Genomic DNA, 21,226 nt, shown 5'->3' with positions numbered 1-21,226 from the left:
ATATATTTTTACATATATTCAAGACAATTACCTTAACAGCTTTATCATTGAACCGGTTCGGCTAGGCTGTTATAACGAACCGGCCGGTCCAAAAATAATCAAATGAGTTTCGATTTAAACAGAAACGACACCGTTTTAGTACTAGGTTACGGTTAAAAACATAAAAACGGATCAATGTCGTAGGTAAAATTCAGTTGGTACGAGAAGCAGGCGTCGGTGGTTGTTAACCGCAGGTTAAAAAAATTGTCAAGAAAAAAGAAACGAAAGAAAGAGAAAGAAAAAGAATCGAAATTTTGCAATGGCTTCATATATAAGCCATTAAAACCAATTTCATACGAGAAAGAGAGAGAGAGAGAAGAGGTTTATATTTCTTGAATCCTGACACATTAACAACACACACGCACGCACACGAGAAGAAGAAGAGAGAGAAACAAGAGAGAGAAAGAGAATTGGTGGGTGGAGCCTTCTTTCTTTGAAGAATTTCAGAGAGGGGCTTCTTCCATTATTCTTCATCATCATCTTCTTCAAGAGCTACAGCCATGGCAGAATCAAATGATTCCGTTTCAGTTGATATGGAAAAGATCTATCTTGGTGGAAAGGTACAAACTTTATTCTTTCTTTTTCATGGGTTTGGGTTTGGGTTTAAACCTTCAAATTCTCTCACATGGGTTTAACTTCTTTTCTTCTTCTTTCAATTGGGTTTTGTTTTTAGTCATTTAAAGATTGCATTTTTATGTCTTGAGAAGATTTTATTGTGCTGCATTTTCTGTTAATGTGAACAAAAAAAACGTTTTTTTTTTTAACTTGGTTGTGTTGACTCTTGCAAAAATTAATGAGGTTAATTAACCCTTTTTGTTTTCTTTCATTGAATGTGTTTGTCTTATTTTCTTCTCAAGTTTTGAATTTGGGATGTAGTGGATCTGTTTAATCCTTATTTGTCACATATTCTTTTGCACTTCTAAATTTCTCCATTTGTGAATTTTTTCACTTGGTGGTTTTTTTCTCATAGAAGTTGTCAGATTTGGGACTAGTCTTTTTTCTCATCTTTGTGGTTTTTGATGCAATTTAGGTTATGTTGGAAGTTTTTATTTGTTGTACTTTTACTTTTGTTGGTTCATTGGATGAGTTCAAACTCATTCCTTTCCTTTTAAAAGCCTAAGATACTCTCCTCTTTTTAGCTGTTTTCAACCTAATTTTCTTTCTGCAGCATGCAATTATTAGAATTTGGTATCATTGTTTTGTTTAATAGTGATACATTTATTTGATGTTGCTTGTTAGTTTGGGTAAGGGCATATTTAGAAAACAAATAGCCTGGAAAAAGTTTCACTTTAGAATTGTAACCTTAGCCAAATGGAGTACAGATACAATGAAGTATATTCTTTGCTTTTGGAATGCTCCTACTTGAATTTTTTTATGCTTTTATAAGGTGTAGTTTTTCATCTGTTTATGCTATTTGAATTTTCGATTATGGTTTTACCATTTCAGGAGCATCATATTCAAACTGGCTGTGGTTCTGTATCTGTCATAGTCTATGGGGACTACGATAAACCAGCTCTGATCACTTATCCAGATTTAGCGCTAAATTGTAAGTGCATTATCGTCCTGTTAGGACAAATAGCTTAATGACGGTAGCACTTATATAGTATTAAGCGGCTATCGTTTATGAGTTGATGTTTTAATTCTATGAATTGCTACAGATATGTCGTGTTTCCAAGGATTATTTTTCTGTCCAGAAGCTGCTTCTTTGCTGCTTCATAACTTCTGCATATATCATATAAGTCCTCCTGGACACGAGGTCTGCAACTCAACTGATTTGAATCGTTTCTTTATTATATATAGAACTGAATATTATTATTTACATAGTTTCTCCTTTGGAACTTCAACAAGAGTTCTTGCAGTTAGGAGCCGCTGCGATTTCTTCTGATAACCCTGTACCTTCCACCGAAGACTTGGCAGATCAAATAGTGGAGATCCTCAACTATTTTAGGCTTGGTGCCGTGATGTGTATGGGAGTAACCGCTGGTGCTTATATCCTTACTCTTTTTGCGGTACGTACTCTTTAAACTTCGACGGAAAGATATAAAATAGGGAAAGAAATAAACAACTGCGCTATTTAGTTAGTGCTTTGTGGTTCTAATATGAAGTCGACTTAGTATTGATTTGTTCTTTTCTTGTATACTTTTACAGATGAAATATAGGGAGCGCGTTGTTGGTTTAATACTTGTGTCTCCCTTGTGCAAAGCACCTTCTTGGACTGAATGGTTTTATAACAAGGTTCGTTTCAAGTCCTTGCAGATTGTTCTTTTTATGAATTCTTTGATATGATGACAGTAACCTGAAACAACTAGTAATTTTTAGGTGATGTCGAATTTTTTACATTTCTACGGCATGTGCGGTTTGCTAAAGGAGTGTTTGCTTCAGCGGTACTTCAGCAAGGTATTGTGACAAGACGATCTTAGCCTTGTCGTTGTCGTATTCCCTCTTTTATTTTCATAAGTTGAATTTCATTGCTTGACTCTATCAGGAAGTTCGCGGTAATGCTGAAGTTCCAGAGTCAGAGATAGTTCAAGCATGCAGAAAAGTTAGTGCTAAGCTAATTTAGTTTCTTTGCGGTGTAACTCTCTATCGCTTGAACATGTTTTTACTCCTTTTTCACCTTGTTTGGTGTATTCACATGCTTTGCATTGGTTGTTTTTCAGCTTCTGGATGAGAGAAAAAAAACAAACGTGATGCGGTTTCTTCATGCAATTAATCAGTATATTTTCTACACATTTGCTTGATCGATTTTTATTGTGTGCTTGCGTGCACACACTCTTGCATTGAATTCGGAAACTTATGTACTACAACTTTGCTTTGCTAATTTGCAGGAGGCCGGATATTACCGAAGGATTGAAAGGATTAAATTGCCGTACGCTTATTTTCGTCGGGGACAGTTCCCCTTTCCATTCCGAGGCCATCCACATGACTTCAAAAATTGATAGAAAATTTAGCGCCTTGGTTGAGGTATGTAGCACGCAAGTCCGTTTAAGAATGCAGATATATATGTAATCTAGTTATTTGATTGGTTTTGATGAACATATGGAAAAAAATCGGTTATGATGTTTGCAGGTCCAGGCTTGCGGATCGATGGTGACAGAGGAACAACCGCACGCAATGCTGATACCTATGGAGTACTTTCTGATGGGGTATGGTTTATATAGGCCATGCCAGTTCAGCAGCAGCCCAAGAAGCCCTCTTAGCCCATCATGCATCTCTCCCGAGCTTCTTTCTCCGGAAAGCATGGGATTAAAGCTAAAGCCGATAAAGACGCGTGTTTCTCTCGATGTCTGATACCGTATCAGAAGAAGAAACATACTTTTGACTTTTGTAATTGAAACCAGTTTTTCATTTGTTCAAATTTTTTAATTGTTTTAAGAAAGAGGGATAGAGAAAGAAAAGAGGGGGTGTAGATAAGGGAGAATGGAGAGAATACATGAAATATATATATTAATAATATAGAGAGGAGTTGAGATGAGTTGATTTGCCTTGATTAATTTGTAGTGTGTTGTTGAATAAAGGAATCATTGAGGTGTATGTATCTGTAAATCCAATTGGACTCTATCTATATTTATGATATTTATGGCAACCATCAATGATTGACCCCTTAAAAATGGTTATTATTTTAAGATGCACATGTTTTATCCCATAGTTTATGGGAATCTATTTAGTTCTTAACATGTGGATGTTGCTTCTATCTAGAATGATTATATTTGGTTTGGTTTAAACCAGCAGGATCTTAACATAATCTTGTGTTACTTGTGATGGAAGCAAACTCGGATTTGATGGGGATCATACTCAACAAATTTAATATTTTTGGTTATGTGAACTTGGGTTTGTGTAAAAAATTAGGAAAAACTAAGAACGAAAAGTTGTTGATTTCAAATGATGTTTAACAGTGTTGGCAAGATTATGCTTCTGCTTTATAGCACACTACTGCAAGACCCTGTTGTGTACTCAAGACAAGATTGACAGGAGGCAATCATGTACTACTTTTGCATGATTCCTATTCATTCCAATCAAAGGAAAAGTCCAAGACATGAAAAACATTTGGACTCTGACCACTTACAAAAGAATCTGTCATGCTCCACTTTATCAACTTTCATTGGAGTTAGGGACAGTGCAATGCACAATCATCAAACATCTCTATCATCAATTTTACAAGGGTTTACTACCTGTTCCTCTGCAATTTTACAATTATAATTGATACTATTTTAAAAATGAACAAAAAATTTCAAAAAACCAATACTTATAAAGAACTAGAAGCAGTAATTACTTCAATTTTTCGTTGTTTCTATGATTACATTAAGCTTTTCTTTTCATATCATTTAAGCACCAAAGGAAATATTGAAAAGGTGTAGGGTAGAGAGGGAGTTATTTTCTCTGTTTTTTATATAAATAAATAAAAAAAGATGAAAATGACAGCTTTTCAGGTCTAAAGATGCTTGAAGTCAGGCTTTGCTTTCCAATCCATTTTCAACAGTAGTAGATGTCTTCTTGACCGGCCATGGTGCCCCTGCCATCACTGCTTCAATCTCCTGTATTTTTCTGGGACACTTTGTCATATTGTAGCAACCAGTGGCAGTAACAAGCTGAGTACATCAAAAAGGAAATAATAAATTAAGAGAAAAGCTCATTTACAGAATAGCAAAGCACTTTTTAAGCATAATGTGTGTGTTGTTGAAAATATGCATTTTAGAGAAAATATTACATGGCAGAGAAAAAAACATGAATTTCAACTTTTGCTACACAATGGGAAGATAGAAATGATAAACTATAAACTAGTTTATCGTTAATAAGGCTCAGCAAGTGGAATACCAGATCACTCTCAATTCGCACTCCACCAAAGCCGGTAAATCTGTTAATCACTTCCTTGTTAAAGAACTTGGAAGTTTCTGGATTATTCATGGCTGGAATTAACAAAGCTTCAATGAAGTAGCATCCAGGCTCCACCGTGATAACCTAGAAGCATAAAAACAAGTAAGGCTTTCATCAAGTTCATACTTTTAATTTCATATCACAAAAGATAGTAGTATTAACAAGTAGAGATCGAAAGAGAAAAATAAAACTCAACGGTAACAATGGTTCACAAATTATAATAGTCACTTTGAGATTTTAACTTTCAGTGATACCGTGCATAAAATATCGTTAAATGTCACTCCATAGAAGACTTCATCAGGAACTAAATCATTTGCAATATATGGTTCAAAATCAAGAAAGATTGATCAAACACAATAAAATAGGGAGTTTTGGGTGCATCAAATTGTGCCATTTTAAACATGGAATATTCACAAACCTTAACAGAGTCACAAACTAATAAGTTGATGCTTCATTCTAATTACTTCTTATAAAAGGTTTTGTTAATGGAAAAAACTGTAACTAACCATTCCTTCCTGGAGCCCTCGGGCCGCACGCAACGCTTTTAATCCAGGTTCCTTTCTTCTTTCCAGGCCCTGCAAAACAATCCAACATTTCCAAGACATTATATGAAACGAATTTGACAGTTAGTGGTTTGGAAATTTATGGAGAAAACCCGTACAAGCACCGGTAACGAAATTAGTTCCATAGTTTTGAGCCCGCTGAAAAGAGCCTTGGTTGTTTTGTAAAATAAATTATAATTAAGATCCCATTTCTTTTAGAATACTTTATGATTTTTTTAAAAATCTTTTAAGGACTTTCAATGTGTTTGTTTAAGCTTTTGAAAATAATGATAAACTGGAAGAAATAATTTGAATACAATGAGTGTCATACATGAGAATGTTAAAAAATAAAGTTACTTTTATGCTTGTAAATAAGTACAAATTAGCTTATGTTTTACATTAAAATCCCCATCAAGTAATCAATTTCTTATATAATGTAAAAGAAACTTTTTAATCTCAAACATATGCCCGATATAGGGAGGGAACAGTTGAAAATGTTTGCAACAAAAAATCAAAAATACCTCTGGGTAGCCTCCAGGGTCATGAGTATCTAAACCAAGAAAATGCCCCAGACCATGCGGCATGAAAACATGACCCAAGCGTTCAACCATAGTATCATCAACATTGCTACACCAACACAATTAACAAACATGCAATTAACAAAAAAGAACATACAATTTCTGTCCAGATGCAAGTTTGCCTCCGGAAGTGATAAAACAAAATATATATCTTAAGTTACCCCAGAAGAATGTGTCCCTTCTTTAGCGACTCCAGAATCACTTTATGTGATAGTCTACAATATTAGAGAGAGGAAATGAGTAGAAACAATGGCATTTAAATAGAAGTTTCAACAACAACAAAATTTAGTTGGCCATCATCCCAAGGATATTTGGTCGACTCATTCAGACCTTCACGCCATCCTTGTAGAATTCATCATTGTCATACAATATCACAAATACAAATGCACCCATTTCTATAAAATGTTAAAAAAACATAACTCAGCTACAATATTAGACACCAAGTAATTGAATTTAAACATATCTAATGATCTCTATTGATGACTAATTTTAGTTATTTACTTAGTTAGGTTCCCCCCATTCAAGACAGCAAATTCTCAATCAAGCTGTGGTGACAGCTAAAAAAGAATAGTGAGTTGTGACGGAATATGTGAAAATCACTGAGGCTAGAAATCTGTTATTTCCCGGTCCATCTACTTAGTTATATAGTCAGGATTCAGGAATCTTTTCTGGAACAAATTACTGATATAGTTAGAAATTATATATTTTTCCAAATTTTATAATTTGAAACCAAGCATGGAAGATAACGTTTTAGCAACCTAAAAGCAATAACGGTACCCAATCATACATGTGCATATCAACCCAGCTTACTCCAGGTTTCATTGAAGAGATAACAGCATCATGAGCATCAAGGACAGCCTGCAGAACATGAAAAGTAAGAAAAATAAAGAAATGATGAAAGAAATGCTATAAAAAAACCAAGAAACTGAGCTATATGAAATGTTCATTAACTGGGCTATCCAAACAGGCATTTGAATTATAAAATTGGTTGAGTAAAGAGCTTACAAATTGTTTTCCCTTTGACAAAAGAGGTTTTAAAAGAAAGCACTCACATTATATATAAGAGATTGGTCACTGGTAAACTTTCCATTTATCTGCACCAAATAAAAATTAAGTTAAGTCGAGCATAAAAAGATTATTCTAGTAAGTAGATAAAATGATAAATTGTATCTACTAATACGCACACGCACACATGACATGGAAGCATACAGGTAATAACTATTAAAGTAATATGATAAGCAAATGAACAAAGGAAGGAACCATGTGGGTGTCTGATGATTCAGTCACATAGCTCAAAATGGAAACAAGCGGGTAAATCAAGTTTTGAATGTTAATGGAAAGACTCACCGGGTAAGAACATGTTATGTCAGACCCATAGAAGTGGTATTCAGCTCCCATATCAAGCAATGCCATGTCTCCATCTTCCAAAGTCTACAAAAGAGCAATGCTTTTAAAATGTGTCAATCTCTAAAGTACATAAACACTGACCATCCAACTTAGGCTACAAGTTCATTTTGTTTGTCTCTTTCTAAAGGAAGTGATGCAATTTCAACACTTAGTAATTTGATTGGTCATATCCAACGTCAGCAGATATAGTTTTCTTTTCAGTTTTCAAGAATTGCTCATTTGTGTTTTTTTTCTTCCATATTTCTGAACAAACTATTTTCTTCCCACTGATGAAAAAATACTAATGACTAGGCATGGGATTGATAAAATTTGAATGTAGAAAGTTACTAATATGAATACGGCCGACACAAAACCCTTGGAATAGAATAGACCAAAGAACTTAGAAAAGCCATCAATCTTGAAAGGTGCAGGAACACAATTCAGTAGCATTATGATAGCCAATCATCAACCATATGGCATTGGTTGCAATGACAATGGCCTTCAAATTCAAAGGATGAAAAATTACTCTATGATGTACCTTGTCATTAGGAGCTGCTGTATGGCCGTAATGTAGAACCGCACTGCATTAAAAGACGTGTGTTAGCCAGCCCATTTTTATGATGGAGATTGCTTGTATTTAAAATTAAAAGACTATAAAAACCTTATGCATCATATAACGGTTGTACGAAATTGCAAACAACACTCTGGGATGAAGGTTGTTACTATTTAAAAAAGAAAGATACTAAATTTATATATGTCATGTGGTAGCACAGCAGAAAAAGTTTTTAGTAACATTTTAAGAATGCTAATAATAAAGTTGCAAATGCCAAAACAAGTCTGAATAGGAAGAAAAACATCAAATAAGTCATTCAAATTTCACTCGAATGGCCATTGAGCAAAGTTTTATATAATCAAAAAATATCTAATAGTAGCAACATTTATTGTGACAAATATGGTCACATTATTAGGAATGTCAAACGTATACCTATTATCACCAGTAGCACAAATACATGTATAGGAGCAATGCCGACATCCACCATACATGTATGTGTGGTGAAGAAAAATGCTTTCAAGTTGATACTCCTTCATGCCCGCTTTAGCTTTTCTCATAACCTGTTTCATTGTAGTATATAATATATTACAGCTGTAATGTAAGCATTCTCACAAAACATATGGATACAACCATTCACAGTCTCACACTTCATTGATGTCAAAGATCTTTCTATGTACTAACATAACAGATAGTGTATCTATCTCTGTATGGACCCCACCAACTTTGGATATTCCTAACATGACTAAACAAGCACTACAAATTTCTATGGAAAATGTAAGGTAACAAACTAAAGGCAAGTAATACTAGTACTTATTTAGGAATAATTATCAAAAGAAACATGAAAATGAATATTTTTCCATACCACAACTCTTTTTTGTCTGTTTAAGTTTTATATTTTATACTTCTATACTTCAGTAATGTTAACTAGTCTTATTATCTATGAAAAACGACACTGTCAAAATTAAACTATTTTTCTTAGTTTTATACATTAGCCTCATATTATAAAGATAACAAAAATTAAACTAACACAACTAAAGATAAAATAAAAACCAAAGTAGTAAAACTGCAAGATCAAAATACATAAAGTGGATTTCCTCTGACACCATCCCGCCATCCCTTATATACCTTCAAAGAATAGTTCACATATGTCTGAAAAGAAAAAGCAAGAAGCAAGCAAAACTTTGGCATGTTAAGACTGGTTACCTCAATATGAGCTTCAGAGCTTATATCATTGGCATACTGCATAAGTTCAATTTCCAGATCTGACTTGATGACACGACATTCAGTCAATATAGGATGCAAAGTCGTCAGATCCTTATCAAACTTCTCAATGCCCTATAAAATCATTCAAATCATAAATACACAACATCAGTTCTTCTAAGAGAGATGCTAGGAAGGAACAACAACTCAACACAAATAACACAATATGATTAGTAATGCTGAGATTTAATGCAATAGCAGTTCAAATTCCACTACTCTACAATGCTATAGTATTAGTCACTATTTGGGAACAATTTGTACTAAATGGCGCATCACAGAACAAAATCATATTCTTAATAAACCGCTATGCTATAGCACTATAGTGTTGCTATCTATGAAGCACGGACACCTCTATGAGAAGGCGTGTTATGGTGTCTGACACGTGTCAGTGTCCAACACTTGTATGACACGTGTCGAAAAAAAAGTCAAACAAGTGCTGGAAACGTCAGACAAGCGTCCCCCTAAAAAAGGTTTCTCTTTGCTTTGACACATCTTTGATCGGTGTCCGACACTCGTATGAAACTCATACAATACGTGTCAGGACAATTCAGACTAATGTTTCCAAAAGAAATTGTTTTTCTCTATGCTTCAACACACCTTATACAATTCTTGAACAAATCTCACACACATCTAAAAAAGTTACACATCTAAAAAAGTTAAACATGTATTGAAACAATGTTATCAATGAAGAATTAAAGAAATTAATTTTGATTAGAATATTTTTAATTCTTTTATGAATGAATAAATGAAGCTCAAATAGTATCATATATGTGGCGGTGTTGGAGTCCTATATTTTAACATTATTGGTGTCAAAGTGTCCGTATCAGAGTCCGTGCTTCATAGATTGCTATAGCTGCGCTATTTGACATCATTGTCAGAAATAACAAACAATCTACAATTCACAACGGTAAAGGAATGCTTAGAAGAATTGGAAAAAATAATGATAGAAATGATAAGAATTACGAACCTGAAATTCCGCAGGTTTAGCATAATTATTGCTATCTGTGTTAAGGCCATGCAAAAGAAAGAGCAGGGGTTTCCCTGAACCTTGGTAATTTTGTTGCAAAACAGTCACAATCTCATCCGTAAAATAGGCAGTGGTAACCTTGTAGTGTTCCTGCAAAATATGGATGCATAAATGTGAATGCACCATCAAACATATAAATGACATGAAAACTAGGCAGCACCGACACCTCTGAAAAAAGTGAGTCTGAGTGAGTGTCGATTATCCAGTGTCCATGCTTTCATAGCATGAAAATGCATAAAAAAAATCATCATTGAACTAATCACCTTAAAATGGGAAACTGGTTTGATCTTTCCCATCCAAATAGCATACTCATCAGGTAACCTAGGAGCAAATAGGATAGAATCCCCACTTCTAACATCCTTCAACAAAAAAAAACAATTACATGTATACATAAATTTTAAAAAAATCATAATTCCAATAATATAATATGATTGTGATGATATAAATCATAAAAAGAATTGAAATTGAAAGAATAAGAATAGGAATTGAAAGTATACGAACAATAGCTCCATAGAAACCAGGTTCTTTAACTCCAAACAAATACGCGAAGTAACTCTCTTGTCTGCAATTAGTGTTAGTGTCAATAAAATTGAAAAATTGAAGGGAAAAATTGAAAAGATTTAGATTTGAAGGGGAAAGAAAGGCACCTGAAGAGTTCTTCGTGATCGGTGTCGTAACGAGTTTGTTCCTCCCCGCCTTGAAGGAGGACGAAGCCGTGAAGAGGAAGAGAGGATTTGGAGAGGTGTTGGCGAAGGGATTTGAGAAGGTTCTGTCGGTTTTTGGAATGGAGTTCCATGTTTATCTTGAGAGGTGATAGTGAGGACGCCATGGTTGGCGATCGCTTCAACTCGCAACTCAGTTTCTGGGAATGTGTTACACTACTGTTAAAATATATTTTCAAAATGCAACTTGCTCAAAATAATTTCCCAATATGCTAATTTTTTTTCTATATTATTATTATTATTATTATTCAGGTCTTCCATCCTAGATGACGGATAGATGAGGGACGTCTCTAGAGGTGCAGTTGGGTGCGTCATATGAAAGGGAGAATACATTAAATTTATTTTTTTTATTTCAAAAATAATTTTAAATAATTAAAATAATTTTGTAATATAAAAAATTAATTAAAATATTATATTTAATTCAAAAAATTTTTTTTTAATATTAACTAATTTGATATATAATATTTTTCATAATTATTTAATATTAATTAGTTATATTACCTTTAATATATAATTTGTAATAAATATATAATACTAATTAAGAATTATTATTTATAATAATTAATTAATTAAAATTTTGAAATTATATAATTTTTTTTGTAATATTTGTTATAAATATTTAATAATACATAATATTTTGAAATTAATTTTAAAAAAGAAAACTTTAATTTTTTTTTAAGAAATATGAATATTTTTAATGATACTTACAATAAATTTATTAAAAATAAATATACTAATATTTGTAATAAGTATATAATAATAATTTAAAATTAGTATTTATAATAATTAATTAATTAATTGTTTAAAAATAAATTGTTCTAAAATTAAAATAAATAATAAATAGTGACATATTATTAGCAAAATATTTAATAATAATTAATTAAGATTTTGAAATTATATAGCTTTTTTGTAATATTTGGTATAAATATTTAATGTTACATTTATTTTTTTCCGCCCAAATAATATTTTGATATAGACTTTTCCCGCTTAAACCATAGTATAATATTATTTTTTATTTCCAGTAGGTATCCTATAAATATTGGAAGCATATGACAAATGAATATATTAGTTGTGAATGATGTCTGTGTGTTGCATTGTTTTCTTTGAAACAGATAAGCAAATGAGGGTTTGTTTGAATCCACAATGGAAGTTCAGGCAGTTGGTTTCTGCCATCAACGGAAGTTTTGGACAACTAGGTGGTCCGATTCGACGTGTTAGAAAAATTGAATATTATTGTCCTTACATAACTCTTACGGATGCTAGCCCAGATGGGACATACATGCATTATTGGGACCGTGTAGAAAATGATCTGGATGTTACTTGTATGTTTTCTGCGCATAGTGGAGAAGTTAGTCGAGGTGTTGAAGATTCACTTGTCTTAGTTGTTGTCGTTTAAAATGGTAATATGATCAAAGGTGATGTAGTGATTAGTTGTTATAACGTGTTAGAATAGTTGTAGTTTTTTATCTTTAGATGAAGTTGTTATTATGTTGTAATTTGTCTTGTGTTGTAGAAGATAATGTTACGCTCTTAATAAAACTTGTTGTGGGAAAAAGGAAATACACGAAATATAATGAAGATTGAATATACTAAAAATTCAGACATAACTAAGTAGAAGGGTCAGGCCTTGATGGACATTTTCTGCACATATGTCCTATTTCTCGACAAATACCACACCTCCTTTTTTCTTTTTCAGCGTTGTCCATTTCAGTTCTAATCCGACAATTGTTTGGGCGACCTTTCTTGTTTCTCCGCATGCGGTCGTTGTGGCGTAGCGTGTCACCTTCATATTGTGGCCAACTTGTTTCGGTCGGGATCCCGAGGAAACTTTCCTCGTAGATCTTAAATACGTTTACAACTTTGAACACGTCAGCTATATGCACAGAATAGTCTTGTCTTATGCTTGAACACATTGCAATAACATGTGAGCAAGGGACATGAAACGTTTGGAATCTTCCACACTCGCACGTAAGATTCTGAAGGTCGACGTTGTAATGGGTAGTCGGTCTGTCGTCACTATGATGAACAGTTTCCTGGACCAGGAAGCAGAACCTCTCATGATCAAATTGCATAACTGTGTGGCTATTTGATTTGATTACTTCCTCTTCAATTCCCTTCATGTAGTTTTCAGTGAACAGTTGGCCAGAACCCAACATTTTAGTCCAATCATGTCCTCTTTTCCCAAACAGTGTACCCATTCGATAATATGTTGATTTTACCAAAGTGGTAATAAGTAGGTTGCGTGTGGAATTTAAAACTGAGTTCATCGATTCTGCGAGGTTGGTAGTCATATGACCCCAACGTTTCCCTCCATCAAATGATCTCGTCCATTTTTCTCTTGGAATATTGTCTACCCATTCTAACGCTTCTATGTTAACCTTACGTATCTCTCCCCTGTAGTATTCATATGTTGCCTCATTTAATGCATACCCTGAAAATGAAAAGGAAAACTAAATTAGTATGTAGAAGTTAATGTTAGATATGGTAACAAAGATATTTTTTGGAAGATACCCATGTTAATAATTTTTTTTTCGAAGTTCCTTGTCTCTGAATTCCCTCATGAAATTTTGAGTTATATGTATGATGCAATAGACGTGTGAGGAGGGAGGGTGTTTCCAGCCATTATCCGGGTTATTATAGGCACTCTTTATTGACTCATGTCGATCTGATATCAAACATAGGTTGGGTTGTGGTGTCACATACATTCTAAGATTTCTCAAGAAAAAACTTCATGCTTCTCTAGTTTCACCCTCTACCAATGCAAAAGCTATTGGAAATATGTTCCTATTTCCGTCTTGTGCCACAGCCATTAACAAAGTTCCCTTGTAATTTCCATATAACCATGTGCCATCTATTTGAACCACCGGTTTGCAGAATTCAAAACCCTTGATGCATGGTTGGAAAGCCTAAAAAAGGCGGTGAAAAACTCTAGCACCACTGATTTGATTCCCTTCATTTGAAAATATAGGAAGGGTCTCGAGTTCTATTATAGTACCTGGTAGAAATGTTTTCATGACCAACAACCATTGCGGCAGGTCGTTGTATGAAGTCTCCCAGTTTCCATAAATAGCAGTGATAGCCTTATTCTTTGAAATTCATGCCTTTTTGTAAGAGATTGTGTAGTTAAATGTCTCCCAAATATGAGCGATGATGTGTTTCACTTTCAGTGAGGCATCACTGTTGATTAGAGACTTGATACTGTTACATATTAGATTAGAGTCAAGTTTTCTATGATCTTGAGACATTGTGGAAGACATGCATGTGTGCGGACCGCTAACCTTAGTGATCACCCACTTACCACTCCCCTTCCCCACAAATGCTCTGCATTTGAAGGTGCATTCTTCGTTAACACACTTGATTATGAGTCGTTTAGAATCGGACTTATAAACGGAATAATCAAGACAATTTCTGATGTGAAATTGGCGAATGGCGAATACACATCCCTCTTTGCTATTAAATTCCATGCCAAGCAACCCCCCCCCCCCCCCCTTCTATCCGAAGTGGCTCCCTACCATCCTATCTAGATATGACCCTTGTAGATTCCCCATGAACATATCTACAAGACCATGTTCCAATAAAGGAGTTTGTACTCTTGAGGACAACTCTCTCGAATGTTGGGCGTATTCTTTGAAGGTTTCGTCAGACTTTTAGGCGAGGTTTTGAAGTTGGGTGCGATTAGGCGTCATATCTGTGTTATATTAGTAATGCTTTATGTTCTGGACTGGGCCGTGACACTAGGCACGACACGGCCCAATGCTCGCCAAGCCCACGTCCAAACGACCGTGTCCAAGCGACCACGAGGACACGTCAGGTGAACGACCGTCCGCCCGAAGAATGTCTCCCCGGCCCCTTAAATACGTGTCGGACAACGAGCGGGTCCTCCTCATATGATCTTCATCCACTCATCGTCAACCCACGCCGCGGGCACCTAAGTTGTGTCGGGCAGAGCCATAACGGCATCCCACTCACCACGTCACCCAACTCCCCTATATTGTCTCCTTAGGGATAGGGGCAGTTGGACCAGGGGGCAGACCTTGGTCTAGGTCTTAACGCTTCTTACGCGTCCCCTGGCAGCTCCTCCTTGGGCCTAGCTAATCCAGCCCATTAGGAGCCTTGGCCCAGCGCTGGGGGCTCAATATAAATACCCCTTTCATGGCAAAGGGGCAGGTATTCTAACTCACACTCTGATAATCTCATTCTGTACCTTTTCTGACTTAAGCGTTGGAGCACCTTGCAGGTACACCCCCCTCTCATTTCATTCTCCGGCCCATTCACCAAGACCTTGGAAGGCCCTCCTGATCAGGTGAGATCAGTGGCGCCGTCTGTGGGAACTAGCTATCCCCATCTTCATCAAACGAGGATCAAAAGCTCATTTATTTCTGTCCTTCCAACATGGCCGGAGAACAACATAGCGATCACAGCCGTCCCCTCGTCAACTACAATATGGACGACGGCCCGCCATCCCATGAAGCGGACGTTCGGGACGGTCATCCATCCACCCCGTCTCCAGAGCCCCAAAACAACGGAGATGCCCCTCACGCCCACAATTTAGGGGCAGAGACATTTCATCCCATTCCCGTTCCCGTTGAAGGAGACGCCGTAATGATTGCCATGGTGAATGCCCTCAATCAGGCCGGTTCTATGCTCCACCAGCAGCACGAACGAATCATGGCCCTCGAAGCCGAACGACAAGAAGCCCGGCCCCAGCCGGTGAGTAGGATACAACAACGTTCGGAGCCAACGAAGAAGCGAGGACGTCGCTCTCCCGAACCCTACGCCAGCAGGGCACGCGCCCGTCGTGACGGTGGTCGAGCGAGAACATCACCAAGGCGCGGGCACAGCCCCGACAACAACGAACTGTCTCCCTTAAGGAGCGACGAGGAAGATTTGCATTGCCCCCTATCTCGGACAATAATGGAGGCCCCGCTCCCCAAAGGCATGGAGAAACCGCCAAACCTAGCTGTGTACGACGGGACTACAGATCCCGACGATCACGTCGACAACGTCAACGCGATGCTCGACTACCGCAATGATATAACCGGGCACCTCAAATGCCGACTGTTCTCAACGACCCTCAGGAAAGGGGCCATGGCCTGGTACAAAAGCTTGGCCCCTGAGTCCATTACGTCATGGAGAGTCATGAGGTCCATGTTCACCCGGCACTTTACAGCTTCCCGTCGTCACCCCAAGACTGAGGCGACCCTTGAAGCCATAGTGCAGAAGAAGAATGAAACACTGCGCTCATACATCGAGCGATTCAACCAGGAAGCTGTCGAGGTAGATACCACCGAGCACATGAAGAAGTATCTCCTCGAGAGAGGTCTCTTACCCGGCAGTGAACTTAGCAGAGCCGTAGGGATCGAGCCTCCCCGCACCTTAAACGAGCTCCTGCATAAAGCCCAGGCCTACATCAGATACGAGGAAAAGCAGGTGGCACACAATGCCCGCAGCGGACGTAACGCTGGGGAGACCGAGCACTCAAAACGCGAGGACACGAGCATTTCCCGTCGCAACGGAGACAAACGAAGAGAAGAAAGACCTCGCGAGCTCCGGGAAGGAAGAGGCCCCGCGGGCAGATATAGCGAGTACACCTTACTGACAGCTCCTCGAGAGCGTATCCTCGCAGAATGTATCAACTCTGAATTTAAGCAGGGCAGGGTCAGGTTCCCAAAACCGTCTGCACCAAAGCCCCACACCGACAAATCAAAGTACTGCCGGTTCCACAGAAGTCACGGGCACGTGACCGAAGACTGCGTCCACCTGAAAGATGCGATTGAAATTTTAATCCAAGAAGGGCACCTGAAGCAGTACACGAGGAAGAACGAAGCTCCCAGACACGACGAGCCAGAGAAGAAGAGACCCCGGGAAAACACACCCCCTGACAACTCTCCCTATCAAGTGGCCCTCTGCGTGTCACGACCGGAAGATTTCTTCCTCCCCGAACCATTGCCCGAGGGCAAGATCACTGCACTCAGCCCCTGGGAAGACTTCCCTACCACACTGGTGATATCAGGAGGAGGAACTAACGGGGAATCCGCGGCCCTCTCCGTCAAACGTAAGTTCGACGAACTCCTACTGACTGCCCCCGAGCAGAAAGCGACATTGACAAAATACCGGGGAAAATCCAACCCAATATCCTTCTTCCTGGAGGAACTCCCGGGCGGATCCCCGAACTCGGCCATCCCACTATTGATAAGAGCAAAGATGGCCCGATTCGACGTACGACGCATCCTGGTCGACGAAGGCAGCTCAGTGGATATCATGTACGTCCACCTCTTCAAGACTCTGAAGCTAGACAAGACCAACTTAGCCCCCTACGTCGGATCAGATCTCCAAGGATTCAACGGAGCAACAACCAGACCGTGGGGATATGTTGAGCTCCTCGTCACCTTCGGCGAACAAGAAACGGCCAGGGAAGTCAAAATCCAATTCCTGGTCGTAGACTGTCCGTCTCTCTACAATTGCATCTTTGGACGCCCGACACTGGCCGAACTCACTGCGGTCCCATCCACCGTCCACCTGAAGATGAAATACTACACCAAATTGGGACGTGTGGTCACCATCCATGGTGACATCGAAGCAGCCCGACGATGCTACGACGCCGCAGTAAAAGGACAGGCCGTAGTCAGCACGAAGAGCAACTGCAACAACAAAAAACTCAAGACCGAGGATCCTGCCCGAGGAGTCAACGCCATCGACCTCGACTGTCGCATCGGGCTGGACGAGATCGAAGAGGGGAGGTTCCCCAAGGAACGCTCTCTCGAACACCCGGTCCGACCAATCCCCGACGGGGAGTTCGAACTCATTCCTCTTGGGGACGATCCGGAAAGGACGGTGAAGATAGGTAAGGGACTACCCGAGGAAACAAGAGAAGAGCTAGTAGCATGCCTCAAAGAGAACTCCGACCTCTTCGCGTGGAATGCCGCAGAAATGCCCGGGCTGGACCCCGAGATCGCGTGTCATAAGCTAGCTGTAGACCGGGCAGCCAAGCCCATAGCGCAGCGTAGACGCAAGCAATCGCCCGAAAAGGCAGAGGCTGCCGAGCGAGCTGTAAAAGACCTCTTAGAGGCAAATTTTATTTCTGAAGCCCAGTACACAACCTGGCTCTCTAATGTAGTCCTCGTTAAGAAAAATAATGGAAAATGGCGTATGTGTGTTGATTATACTGATCTTAATAGGGCTTGCCCGAAAGATGCTTTCCCCCTCCCTAATATAGACTCGCTCGTTGACAACTCTGCAGGTTTTAAACTCTTGTCCTTCATGGACGCATATAGTGGATACAACCAGATCCCTATGTCGCCCGCTGACAAGAAACACACAGCGTTCATGACCCCAACGGGCAATTACTATTACAACGTGATGCCGTTCGGGCTCAAGAACGCTGGCGCTACATACCAACGCATGATGAACAAAGTCTTCAAGGACGAAATAGGGGACATGCTCGAAGTATACATGGACGACATGATCGTCAAATCACACGAGGAGATAACCCATGCTCGACACCTTACGAAGGTATTCGAGCAGGCGAGACAGTGTAAAATGAGGTTCAACCCCGAGAAATGCACGTTCGGAGTCCGGGCAGGCAAGTTCCTCGGTTTCTATCTCACCGAAAGAGGGATCGAGGCCAACCCCGACAAATGCCGGGCATTCTCGGAGTTTCCGACCCCGAAAACCAAAAAATCGATCCAGTCACTCAATGGAGTGCTCGCCTCACTCTCCCGTTTCATCGCCAAGTCCGCCCAGCACGCATTGCCATTCTTCAGACTCCTTCGCAAAGAGGCTACCTTCGACTGGACCGATGAATGCGAGCAAGCGCTACTCCATCTAAAGAAGGTTCTGTCCCAACCCCCGGTCTTATCACGGCCATCAGAAAAGGAAACCCTATACTTATACCTATCCGTGGCGACCGAGGCCGTCAGCGCCGTCCTAATAAGAGAAACCGACGAAGGACAAAAGCCCATCTATTTTACGAGTAAAGCACTCCAAGGTCCCGAGCTCCGATATCAGCAAATCGAAAAGGTCGCCCTGGCCCTCATCAGCACAGCGAGGAAACTACGATATTACTTCCTCGCACACACGATAAAGGTGAGGACCGACCAGCCAATCAAACAGCTGCTCGGGCGCCCGGATATGGCCGGGAGGATGCTCAAGTGGTCACTAGAACTCTCCGAATTCGACATACAATACGAAAGTAGGAAAGCCTTGAAAGCTCAGGCGCTGGTCGACTTCGTCGCGGAGATGACCCACTGCCCGACTCCAGCAGAAAGCGCCCACAAATGGACGATCTTCGTCGATGGCGCCTCTAGCACATCAGGCAGCGGGGCCGGGATCATCCTCGAAAATGAAGAAGGGATCCTGATAGAGGTATCGTTAGCGCTAGCGTTCCCAACATCAAACAACCAAGCCGAATACGAAGCCTTCCTCGCAGGCCTGAGGTTAGCCGAGGACCTGGGAGCAAAAGAGGTAAAAATATCCACCGACTCCCAGCTCGTGGCCTCACAAGTGCGAGGAGAATACCAAACCAAGAACGACAACCTCCTCGGGTACTTGTCCCTCGTCAAAGAAAAACTTGATAGATTTGAAAAATGGGAAGTTCAACACATACCCCGCGAGCACAACACACGGGCAGACGTTCTCTCGAAACTAGCCAGCACGAGGAAAAAGGGTGGGAATAAATCAGTAATCCAAGAAATTCTCCCGCGGCCCAGCATCGACAAACTACCGCCTCCACTCGAGGTCAACGCTATTGGAGATGCCCACTGTTGGATGACACCCATCTACAATTACCTCACACGAGACGAACTCCCGGCTGACCCGAAAGAGGCGACCACCGTCAAACGACGCGCATGCTCGTACGTACTCCTCGAAGGCAAACTCTACCGGAGAGGATTCTCCATCCCACTACTCAAATGCGTCGAGGAAGAGAAAGTCCCCGACATACTTGGAGAGATACACCGGGGAATTAACGCTCAACACCTCGGCGGACGATCGCTCGCACGAAAAGCCCTTCGAGCAGGCTACTACTGGCCGACCATGCAAAACGATTCGAAAGAGCACGTCAAAAGATGTGACAAATGCCAACGACATGCCGACATGCACCTCGCACCCCCGAACGACCTCAAATCATTGTCTTCCCCATGGCCCTTCGCGTGGTGGGGCATGGACATCCTCGGACCCTTCGTCACCGGATCATATCAGAATAAATACCTCATCGTCGGGGTGGATTACTTCACCAAATGGATCGAGGCGGAGGCACTGGCTAAAATAACCGCGCAGAACATTCTCCGGTTCTTCAAACGCAACATCCTCGCTCGGTTCGGTATACCCCAGGCACTTGTCACAGACAACGGGACACAATTCACGGACGGAGGATTCCAGGACTTCATCGCCAGCCTGGGCACCACACAGCATTTCACGTCTGTCGAGCATCCGCAGACGAACGGGCAGGCAGAGGCGGCCAACAGGGTAATCTTACGTGGCCTCAAACGCAGACTCGGCGAGGCAAAGAGGGCATGGGTCGAGGAGCTACATAGCGTCCTATGGGCCTACCGCACGACACCACATTCTACCACCGGGGAAACCCCGTTCCGACTAACTTACGGCACCGAGGCAGTCATCCCGGTGGAGATACGGACGCCAACGAGGAGGACAGAGGAGCCCCTAGACGAGGAAATGAACGATGAAACCCTTAGAGCCGAGCTCGACCTAGTCGAGGAGATACGTTCCGAAGCAGCTCTCCGGGAAACAACCCTCAAACAAAAGATAGCACTACGCCATGACGCGAAAGTCATAAAAAGAGAGTTCCAGGTCGGCACCCTGGTCCTCAGAAGAAACCAGAAAAACCCGAGAGAGGGCAAACTGGCGGCCAACTGGGAAGGCCCTTACCGCGTCCGCGACAAAACGAGCAACGAGGCCTATTACCTAGAAAACCTACAAGGAGAACAACTCGCTCGACCATGGAACGCAGAAAAACTTAGACAATATTACAGCTAAATACACCACGGGGAGACGTGGCAGGTACGACCACGCTCTTCGTCCCCAAAACCCCAGGGAGGAACCACGAGACCCGGGAACGATCCGGGGTCACATAACAAACACAACCCTCCCCGACGGTTGGGATCTTGACCAAGGCTCAACGTCGAAGTACCAAGACTGGCAGGGCACCCAGCTCGCGATGGGAGGACCCAAGCCTCGGGACCAGGGTTCGAACAACGAACCCGGGCTTCGATACCCACGGGCACAAA

At 40.3% G+C, this 21,226-nt stretch overlaps 3 protein-coding genes across 3 annotated transcripts; 2 read left to right on the top strand and 1 right to left on the bottom strand.

Moving 5' to 3' along the window:
• Positions 1 to 206: 206 nt before the first annotated feature.
• On the top strand, positions 207 to 3,625 carry LOC127106174 (protein NDL1). The gene is made up of 10 exons (XM_051043461.1): positions 207 to 599; positions 1,486 to 1,585; positions 1,698 to 1,795; positions 1,899 to 2,048; positions 2,188 to 2,274; positions 2,359 to 2,436; positions 2,525 to 2,581; positions 2,700 to 2,755; positions 2,868 to 3,003; positions 3,109 to 3,625. The coding sequence occupies exons 1-10, from the start codon at positions 540 to 542 to the stop codon at positions 3,328 to 3,330; spliced, it is 1,044 nt and encodes a 347-aa protein (XP_050899418.1). The 5' UTR covers positions 207 to 539; the 3' UTR covers positions 3,331 to 3,625.
• Positions 3,626 to 4,268: 643 nt separating this feature from the next.
• On the bottom strand, positions 4,269 to 11,195 carry LOC127106173 (uncharacterized). The gene is made up of 15 exons (XM_051043460.1): positions 10,908 to 11,195; positions 10,762 to 10,822; positions 10,524 to 10,619; positions 10,201 to 10,350; positions 9,177 to 9,308; positions 8,406 to 8,533; positions 7,959 to 8,001; positions 7,382 to 7,465; positions 7,087 to 7,128; positions 6,822 to 6,892; positions 6,196 to 6,249; positions 5,978 to 6,083; positions 5,421 to 5,489; positions 4,855 to 4,998; positions 4,269 to 4,628 (listed from the first exon to the last, which is right to left on the bottom strand). The coding sequence occupies exons 1-15, from the start codon at positions 11,087 to 11,089 to the stop codon at positions 4,488 to 4,490; spliced, it is 1,503 nt and encodes a 500-aa protein (XP_050899417.1). The 5' UTR covers positions 11,090 to 11,195; the 3' UTR covers positions 4,269 to 4,487.
• A 4,179-nt stretch (positions 11,196 to 15,374) lies between these two features.
• Positions 15,375 to 20,975, top strand: LOC127101871 (uncharacterized). The gene is made up of 2 exons (XM_051039304.1): positions 15,375 to 19,067; positions 20,313 to 20,975. Exons 1-2 carry the CDS (start codon positions 15,375 to 15,377, stop codon positions 20,973 to 20,975), a joined length of 4,356 nt encoding a protein of 1,451 aa, XP_050895261.1.
• Positions 20,976 to 21,226: the final 251 nt, after the last annotated feature.

Source organism: Lathyrus oleraceus, chromosome 7 (assembly GCF_024323335.1).
Source record: "Lathyrus oleraceus cultivar Zhongwan6 chromosome 7, CAAS_Psat_ZW6_1.0, whole genome shotgun sequence".
In the NCBI taxonomy this organism is placed as follows: domain Eukaryota; kingdom Viridiplantae; phylum Streptophyta; class Magnoliopsida; order Fabales; family Fabaceae; genus Lathyrus; species Lathyrus oleraceus.
This window is presented reverse-complemented; position numbering and strand designations above follow the sequence as displayed.

Bases quoted from the DNA above. Each gene is read 5' to 3' on its own strand.
- LOC127106174 (XM_051043461.1), top strand. From the start codon at position 540: ATGGCAGAATCAAATGATTCCGTTTCAGTTGATATGGAAAAGATCTAT. The intron at 2,049-2,187 runs GTACGTACTCTT...ATACTTTTACAG, and splicing joins ATATCCTTACTCTTTTTGCG to ATGAAATATAGGGAGCGCGT. The intron at 2,582-2,699 runs GTTAGTGCTAAG...GTTGTTTTTCAG, and splicing joins TAGTTCAAGCATGCAGAAAA to CTTCTGGATGAGAGAAAAAA.
- LOC127106173 (XM_051043460.1), bottom strand. From the start codon at position 11,089: ATGGCGTCCTCACTATCACCTCTCAAGATAAACATGGAACTCCATTCC. The intron at 6,893-7,086 runs GTGAGTGCTTTC...CATGTTCTGCAG, and splicing joins ACCAATCTCTTATATATAAT to GCTGTCCTTGATGCTCATGA. The intron at 5,490-5,977 runs GTATTTTTGATT...ATTGTTTTGCAG, and splicing joins ACCCTGGAGGCTACCCAGAG to GGCCTGGAAAGAAGAAAGGA.
- LOC127101871 (XM_051039304.1), top strand. From the start codon at position 15,375: ATGGCCGGAGAACAACATAGCGATCACAGCCGTCCCCTCGTCAACTAC. The intron at 19,068-20,312 runs GTGAGGACCGAC...GGTATACCCCAG, and splicing joins TCCTCGCACACACGATAAAG to GCACTTGTCACAGACAACGG.